Source organism: Morone saxatilis, unplaced genomic scaffold, assembly GCF_004916995.1.
Source record: "Morone saxatilis isolate NCDOM2014 unplaced genomic scaffold, NCSU_SB_2.0 Contig16, whole genome shotgun sequence".
NCBI classification, from domain to species: domain Eukaryota; kingdom Metazoa; phylum Chordata; class Actinopteri; family Moronidae; genus Morone; species Morone saxatilis.
The window spans coordinates 22,443,555-22,452,319 of NW_023339718.1; the positions used below are offsets into that span (position 1 = coordinate 22,443,555).

The 8,765-nt window shown below is 40.0% G+C and overlaps 1 protein-coding gene across 2 annotated transcripts in view; it reads right to left on the minus strand.

The window, feature by feature from the left end:
• The window catches only part of si:dkey-112e17.1, a 20,157-nt gene extending 12,696 nt beyond the window's left edge, over positions 1-7,461 (minus strand). For both annotated transcript variants that reach the window (XM_035658237.1, XM_035658236.1), the window contains exon 1: positions 7,301-7,461. In XM_035658237.1, the coding sequence (XP_035514130.1) occupies positions 7,301-7,381 (81 nt within the window). In that variant the 5' untranslated portion in view covers positions 7,382-7,461. The remainder of the gene's footprint in view (positions 1-7,300) is intronic.
• Positions 7,462-8,765: the final 1,304 nt, after the last annotated feature.

Sequence of the window (8,765 nt, forward strand, 5' to 3'; positions counted from 1 at the left end):
ACCACAGACACCAGATTTAAATACTCCATATACCACGAAATACAGAGAGATTTACCTGGCAATGATAGGCTTAATCAGAATTGCCTGAACTCATCTGGCAAGGGCTTGAATGTACTCCAGCTTTAAGACATACTGCATTCCGAGTGATTTTGTTCTGATAGGAGTTTTATTCAAGAAAAGATAATCAAAAATCACCATCTGCCCTCAACAATGATAATATGCATAAGCAACAGGTCCACAGCTGAACTTAAATGACATGATCATTACATGATGATTTTCCTTAGACTCGTCTGTGACCTCAGCACTCTGTATGTTACTCAGAGTTATATTTGTGATCTTACAGGTGTCTACTTTCTGCCCGGAATGATAAAATATTTGTCCTGGGCAAAATCAGTGTTTATACGTCTGATATTTCCACAAACTGGGCTGTTTCTCTACTCTCTGTCTATGCTGGGCCGTACTGTATGTTAAGTCCACCGCTCAGGGCATGCCAGTGGCTGGCACAGTCTGTACTCCATTAAAATTTTGGTTACGTCTCAGGCAAACATTTAATCTTTCCCGGCAGACAGCGGTCTGTTGGATGGCAAGAATACTTTCGAAGGTACAACAAGCTTCTTACAAAACATTTTAATCGTCACCCAAAGGATTGTGTACAGAACGCTAATGCGGGTTTTGCAACAGACTGAAAATGTTTGAATGTGAAACAAATCAGCCTACTATAGTAAAAGCCATAGTTTCCTAATGACATTTAAAAACTAATTACATCTTTTTAATGCTTAATTCTTCTTAAAATGGCACATTTTGAATATAAATTTTTCAAATTACCACAATTCTGATGTAAATTTTGATCATTATAGTCCTTTAATGATAGTTGTATTTTGCTGTTTTTCTCTCTGACTGACATTTGGGAGTAATTACATTAGCGTATGACATACATTTGCACTGCCTACACACTTCACAATCAATTAATGTGCTACAGCAAAGAATTACACGGATGACATTTGAACGGGCCAAATGCCATTCCTGCTGAGGTTAGAGAGAGTAAGCCGATTTGGGGTTCACAGTGTTTGCAGCGATGTTGCGCAATGAGGGGAACCACTTCACAACATGGGGGCATAACAGGGGGAAGAGAAGGACACCGTGTCCCTTTTTCAGGGCAAAAATGACCAGTGGTGAGAGAATGTATGTTTGCTCATTTCTCTCTGCCGTTTTGCTGCTTTGCTGGCCTTTCCTGAACCTGCCTTAAAGACTTGTTTCACTCTGTTTTCTTCACCCTACAGTAAATAAATCAATGAAATTTTAAAGGCTAAAAAAATAAAAAAAATAAAAAAAATAGATGTTGCAAAAATGTTTCCTCCATGATGCGAAATTTTGCATCTGATGAAAGAAAACTGTGTCATGGACAGAGACTGTGTCATCTCTCCCACCAGGACGAGGCGGCCGGGAGGTCCCCAGCACCCTGGGATGTGCACGCTAGACTACACATGAAAGGGCCCCAAAGTGCCACAGTGTCGAATGGAAATGGGACATTCTTATAATGCCAAACATCTCAGTTCTGTTACATCACAGGCCGCTCCACTGGCAGGCCGCTAATTATTCAAGGATGCCTTTTCTCATGGCGGAACAATGGGCCGCAGTGCCGTTTTGGTGAGCCACTCCACAAACGGGGAGGGCGGATAATATTTTAATGAAGTGATGCTAATAAGTACAAGGCAAGCTGAAAGTTTACATAAGAGCCGGCTGGTCATTGCGCCCCAGTTGTGCCACTGACAGGGGCTTCCCTGGACAGAAGTAGATCAACTGAGCACATAATTGTCTAAAATGACTTGTTCAGTGAAACATCAGACCAGCTGCTGTCATTACTGAGAGGCCCTGCACAAATAGTATTGTTCTATCGTTTTCACTTTGCATCAGTACATCTTTTTTTTTTAAATCAATCACATTCCACGATGGGGTTCATAAGTGTCTAATTACCACAGAGGCTACTTTTAATCCACTAACTGATGAATTTGTATAGCACCATTACATTATATATACACCACTATATTAGAATATTATATTAAAATTGAATCTAAATATTATTTAAAACTAATAGAAACATGGGGGGAATAGATATGAGATAAACAAAAAGGAAAATAGTACTTCTTACAAATGTGTATCTGAGCATTAAAAATAAATTCTGGGGGGGGAGACTAAAAGAATACCATCCGAGCTTGTACCTGTTACAAAAAACAATTCCTTTTAGACTTTGATTTGTAGTGTAATGGTTAACAGGCTAAAAAAAAAAACACTACTTGTCAGTATACCTTTATTTGACAAAACAGAAGTCTGCAGTCTGACCTAACTGTTGGCTGTAACATGGATTTTTTTTTTTTTTTTTTTTAAACCACCCAGGCTGACGACACCACTGTGAAAACTCTGTAACACGAGCTGGCTTCTGCTGAAGTACTGTTAACACACACAAACACACACAAACTCTGCCTCTCATGCACAAACAGCCCCGGACTGGCTCATAAACAGGCAGGCGGGCCCCTCAAAAGGGGGCAGGAATCCTCACCAGCCCTGTTTACTGGAGGAGAAAAGTGACACTGCTTCACAGGCTAGCACTTGAGCATCAGCAGTTCACTCAGGATGCTTCACGATCGCACTCAATTTCTCACATTTGTACCAATATCAACATAGTACACCTTTGTGGACCAGTAATTTGAATGAAGCTGAATGAAATGTCCATAATCTTTAATTGAATCAAGTCATTTGACAGTCAGGGTCTGAGATCTGAGTGATACAGACCTGAGGAGAAAAACTATAAAAAATATAGTCAATAATGTAATGCGAGAGAAAATGAAGTTATGCTGTAAAATCAGTGGCAGGGATGAGACTAATCTTACCACAAATCAAATAAAAGCTGGAGCTGGAGCTTGCAGGGTACACAGAACATAGAAAATGTTACAAACTGCTCCTCTTTCAAAAAAAAAAAAAACACTGGTTTCCCCCATCATACCAATCATAAACAGAGAAAAAGAAGGCAGAATGGGATGTTTGAGTCAGCAGCTGCAACTCAATGTCAGCCAGATGCCTCATTTGTGTTTTTACATTTTGTACAGCTCCTTCCAAATACACAGATAGAAAAGAAGCTCCTTGAGGTCATTCTCCACAGCTGTGAAAAGCGCTGATACTCGAGCCCAGGATTTATCACATATCTCCCCTGTGATGTCAATGCCTCTCCTGGTGGGCTCATGTCAGTGGCTCTGGTTCAAGCCAGGGTGAGTTTACAAACAACTGGTGTGGCTGCCTGATGAAGCCCAGGCATTTCTAGGGTCGCCCTCATTGGCCACTGTGGCGCTGGCTCAGCACATTTCCACCACCGTGCGCATCGTGAGTGACTTATGAAAGGCCTCTTTGAGCCCATCCATGTTCGATCAACATTTTATTTACAGAGCAATCACAGGACATTCACAGTAGCCTACATGGAAAAGTGGAACGCTGGAAATTATTACTGCTGTGGTGCTCAAACTCGCACGGATACGCGACTGGGTGAGCGAGAGGACAGATACAGGCTCTCTCTCCGTGTTTGTGGTGTAAAACCTATTAACATATTTCTTCTAAAACAAGCTGCTGCTGTGGTAGCTGTTAAACCTGTGGAGCCCTGTGGTAAATCATGACCTTATCTCCACAGTGGTTTCAACCAGTTTGGAGAAATCTTTTCCAGATTTTGGAATGCGGTCCAGTGAATGCATCCACTATAATTAGTCTGTCGGCAGCACCTCGGTGAGGAGCCCAATCTCGTAGGCTGGGCTGCACTTTACTGACACAATTAAACTGCAATCAATCAGAGTCATTTCCAAGTGCAACCACAGCATCAAAATTGCCAGACTTAATTTTTGAAAATCATCTCCAGCGACACTTAAATACAGTATGTTTTCTGACAACTGTCGTCAAAGCTGAACCACTCTTCTTCAAAATGTATAGATCTAAATTTGTTCTTCAGAGGAAATCCTACAATCAGCATTAGGTTTAACAAATTGAAGTTCCCTAATTCAAATGATGTATGTTCATTTCATTTATCTTCTTGTTTTATCTACTGAGCCTGTTTCACCTTAGCTGTTCTGGTGCATTGACTTAGCCGCTATGTATCAGCATTACATTTGAGACAGAGCCAAGCATCTGATTTTCCAAGAAATATATACCAGGTGAGCTTTAAAAAGCCCAGAAGGTAGTTTAACAAAACCTACTGCTGCTCTAAAGGTATCTCAAGAATCCGCAAAGACTTTTCTAACCATCTGGATGAAAAAAAAAAAAGAGTCCCTCTGCTGCACGACCAGAAAGACTTTTATCCTGTTTGTCAAGTTGTGACTCTATTTCCTATACAGGAAGCCAAAATGACATTTATTTTTCTCTGCTTTGTTTTTTTTAGTCATTATGGAAATACCTTAAGAATAGTGTTAAGTTTTGTGAACTGGGGTTTTCAAAGATGCCTGGCATCTATATATATCCATCTTACTTATATATTATATATTGTATGTGTTTTTTTTTTTTTTGTGTGTGTGTGTGTGGTGTGTGTGTGTGTGTGTGTGTGTGTGTTTATGAGATAAAATAAGCATCCCTAGTGCAGTACTGTCAGTCAAACCTTCAAAAGAGGAAAGTGAAGCAAATGCTGCTACTAGAGCTTTTATTGTGAAAGCTAAAATGTTTTTATCAGCCATTAGCCTCAGTGTGGTTCGGCCACCTGAAAACCTCATTCAGTATAAGCAAAAGCAGCATCTTAAAGTTTTGATGCTACCGCAGACAGTATTAAGAACAAAGTTTGTTTTCTACTGAACAATCGACAGTACTGCAACTACAACAGGATGGCTTTCATCACTCTGTCTCTAGCCCTGGTCTTTTCATCTTCCCTAAAGTCCCACTGCAGTTACACACTGTGACATGTTTATCTGTTGACACACTGTGAGGATCTGTTGTCAGACAATCCATTTACAGTTCACTGGGGTCCTACAACTAAATTCAATTAGAGATGAATGTCCCCTCTTTCCGCCGCAAATAAAACCTTCTGAAAGACAGAGAGGAGCTAAAAAACCAAGATCAAATTCACTCTCCCTCGTCCACAGTGCTGAATTGTGGACAGACAGACTTGGATGCCTCCCTTTTTTTCTGAGGGGGATAGAATAAATCCCAAGCTTGTTTATGCTGTTCCAAAAATCAACTTAATACAAAAGGGGAGCGGAGGACAAAGACATCATTTACCGTGCCCCCTCAGGCAGATAATTGCAAAGATAGTGAGCACCCTATGCACACAGGAACTAAAGCTGGAGATGCTGACAATTCAATATAGCAAGGGCTTTTGTTGTCTAGTTCCAAGAACTGTGCTGCTGAGCTGCCATTGTCCATCAGCGGAAGAGGACAATTCCTGACAGGTGGAAGCTTCTCATAGCTGACAATGTCTTCTTGATGTCCTAGAGGAGATCTGTGTCAAGGGTGATCATTCTATGTTACAACACCAGCCACTGTCCCACATGCAGGACATTATTTTGCATCACACATTTAATCAGAAACAGAAGAATTCCCTTCCACGGCAATATAGGAGTTACAAATAATGTCCATTAGAAAAAGACTTGTCCACAGCAGGGACAGCTTACATTACTAGGGATGGACACTACAACACAATACATCGTCTGGCTATTAAAGACAGTGTTTGCTGTTCTGAGCACTGAGCCACCACTGTTACTTTCTTCAGGACCGAGTACCACGGAGTCTATGTAAACACGAGTGCTCCAGGTGGCTGACATTGTACATCAACAAGTCCTGTCCTCCTTAGTCACATGTGGAGTTATTCTTACGGTGCAGGTATCCATATAAACCCAATTATAGAGTGACACAGGTTATGGCATCTAAAGAACTTTTAAACCTCAACCAATCAGCTCTAAAGCACCCATACACGGTTAAGCCTAACAAACCTGGCAGGAGCTTTGACAATACCACAGGAGAAGCTAAAACATGTCCAACATGAATCAGAGCCTTGATTGAATGAAAAACATGCCCGAGAAGCAACCCCAGACTGTTTGTTGTTCCTGTTTCTTCAGACACAAACTTTTGATCATGAGCCCCTCGCATGTCAGCGGCAAAGCTTGGGAATTCGCCTCAGTGAGTATGAGAAGTGCAACATAAGGTTTACATGCTCTCAATGTGGTTCTCATTTCAGCAGTTTAGACTCTGCATGCCATTCTCTAACTCTGTGAAGTGCAATAACATCCAAACATGCCTGTGCCATCAAAACATCCCTTTGAAAGCCCTGGAGGATGCAATGTGACACGAAGTTGGGAAATGTTTCAGTACAGCCAAAAGCTTTCCAAATTTGGCCGAGAATGCCAAAGGTGGACAAGAGTAAGTCAGCATGATGTAAGGTGATTAAAAAAAGTTTTGGCTATGGCTAACGCTACTGTTTTTTTTTCTGGATTTAACTGTTTTGGGGGTGTTAAATAAACACATGGGGTATTTTTATAAAATAAACAAAGAAACCAAACTTCCCTCTTCGAAATGCAAACCGTACTTTAAAAAGAAACATTTACAGTAGTGTATAGGTATGCTACATGAGGCGGGTGTGCTATTGGCTAAATGTAATGGACAGACATTGTTTCAGATCACCAGCTGACTATAAGACCATTTTAAAACCTCTTTATATTTGTTTCCAACACAACTTTCGTAATTACAGAGGCAGCGTAAGAGGGGGTAATGTTACGTCCTTCTCTGTTATCAAACAGAACGTACTCAAAACTCAATTGTAAAAATTGTAAATTTAAAGGTCCATCGCTAACAGCTAAACTTTTCTACACTTTATTACATGGGTTTAGACGTTTCCCAATGCAGACTGGTTTTGTGTTACAGTCGGCTTAAATATTATCCAACATAAAGCATTTACAGTATTAAAATGTCAACTTTTAAAAAGTGGCTCATACGTACCGCTTCTTTCTACCGCCTACAGCAGTGTACTGTGTTTTGGTCGTACGAAATCGTTGACAGAACAGACGAACTAGATTTAAATTTTAAATGTAGCTTACGCAAGAGTTACCTTGTGCATGGGATGTATGCCGAAATGAATGGTAGCATCTATCCTTTCCTAACATAACTTGCTTCAAGTCCCTTGGGGTCGGAATGTTTGCTGAGAAGCAAACAATTGTTGAATATCAAGGTTTACAAACGGAGTTCGTGGCTTGATACTCTCCATGCAAGTCAGCACGGCACTTCACTCACTGGAGGTAAAGCTTGTGAATTGTTGTCAGCTTATTGTCAACAAATAAAAACTTACTTTCTGTGCAACGCATCCCATCACGAAGAGTAGATATGTTGTCACAAAAACATGCGCCCCAAGCGACGTAACACAAGTCATTTTCTTCTAATTGTTCCTTTTTAATGCGACGCACAGTGAACCGTATCCCGCTCCTCTGCTTCCCTCTCATTCACCTGAAGTATCGGGAGCGCGCTTCCATCGTTCATGGGCGAACTCGAACACAGGACCAGACCCCTACATGAAAACTCTGCTGCTCTCTGCTTTATGCCAACGTAACTATTATTTGGGACATTTGTTTTGAAATCTCATTAAAAACTTTATGTTGCGCGAGTGTATGACTGTAGCCCTAGCCAGTACAATTAATGACCGTACACTTATATCATTAGGTTTAGTTATTATATGTCTCTAGCCTCACATTCCATACTTCATCCAATCTAGCAGATACACAAAAGTGATGTAAATAAAGTATTAGGATTATTTTTTCTTCAGTTTTTAAAATCTGCTTGCCCTAACCCGCAGATTGTTTTATTTGTAGTAGGCTATCGTATTAGCTGCCTATTTGTAATCAGTGCATTCTATAGTGAATGAATGAATACACGAATGAATTAACAATTATTTCGTCTGTCTTTCAGAGTTCTGTTTTAGCCCTTGTAAAGCAGTCTAAAGAGTAAACAAATCAAATACGCCTAGTCATTGTTGCACCATAATTTATAAAGACTTATAGCCTCATTTTAAACTCTATTTTTCAACTTGTGCACAAGACTTTTTGTGTCTGTGTGCTTCTACCACCCTATTTGTGTATGTGTATATATGCATGAATCAAATTGATTCCAAAATATTATATCAACTTGATATAACTTATATAATTAGAATTTGGTTGAGTTCTTTAATAACCAAAACAAATGGGCCTATTTATATTTCATTTAGTGAGATAAAGAAAACACAGGGGGGCTTGCATAGTTTCTTCTGATGTGCTATTACTAAATTCTTTAGAGAGCCATCCTGTAGGCTATGTCTTTGGGAGAGCACCAAATCTCAGAGACTCAATTGGTAGATCTGATATTCCCACACCTAAACAAAATACCAGTGTCAGTGACATTAAAGAAGGTATATGCACACTGTTTAATTTTACTCCAAAGTCACATCCTTCAACCACCCCCACTCGGGATCTCAAATATGCATCCTTGTAGAATAATGCAGAGGAAGAGATCTAAAAAAAATATATATATATTGTTAATATTGAGGGCTATTGGGAACACAAACTGCAGACATTCACTCCTTACAAGGTTTAGCAGCTTCCATTTCAGTATTCTGATGGATTACGTTTTGGGGTGCAGAAAAAGGAAACAATTGTGGGGAAAATTAGGAAGGTCTATATGTTTTCAGTCCATTCTGTCTGTGTCTTATGTCTAAGACAGTGACAGTCTTAATACTACCACTAGATGGCACCAAAATAAGACAGTTTAAAATCCTACAGTGGCAT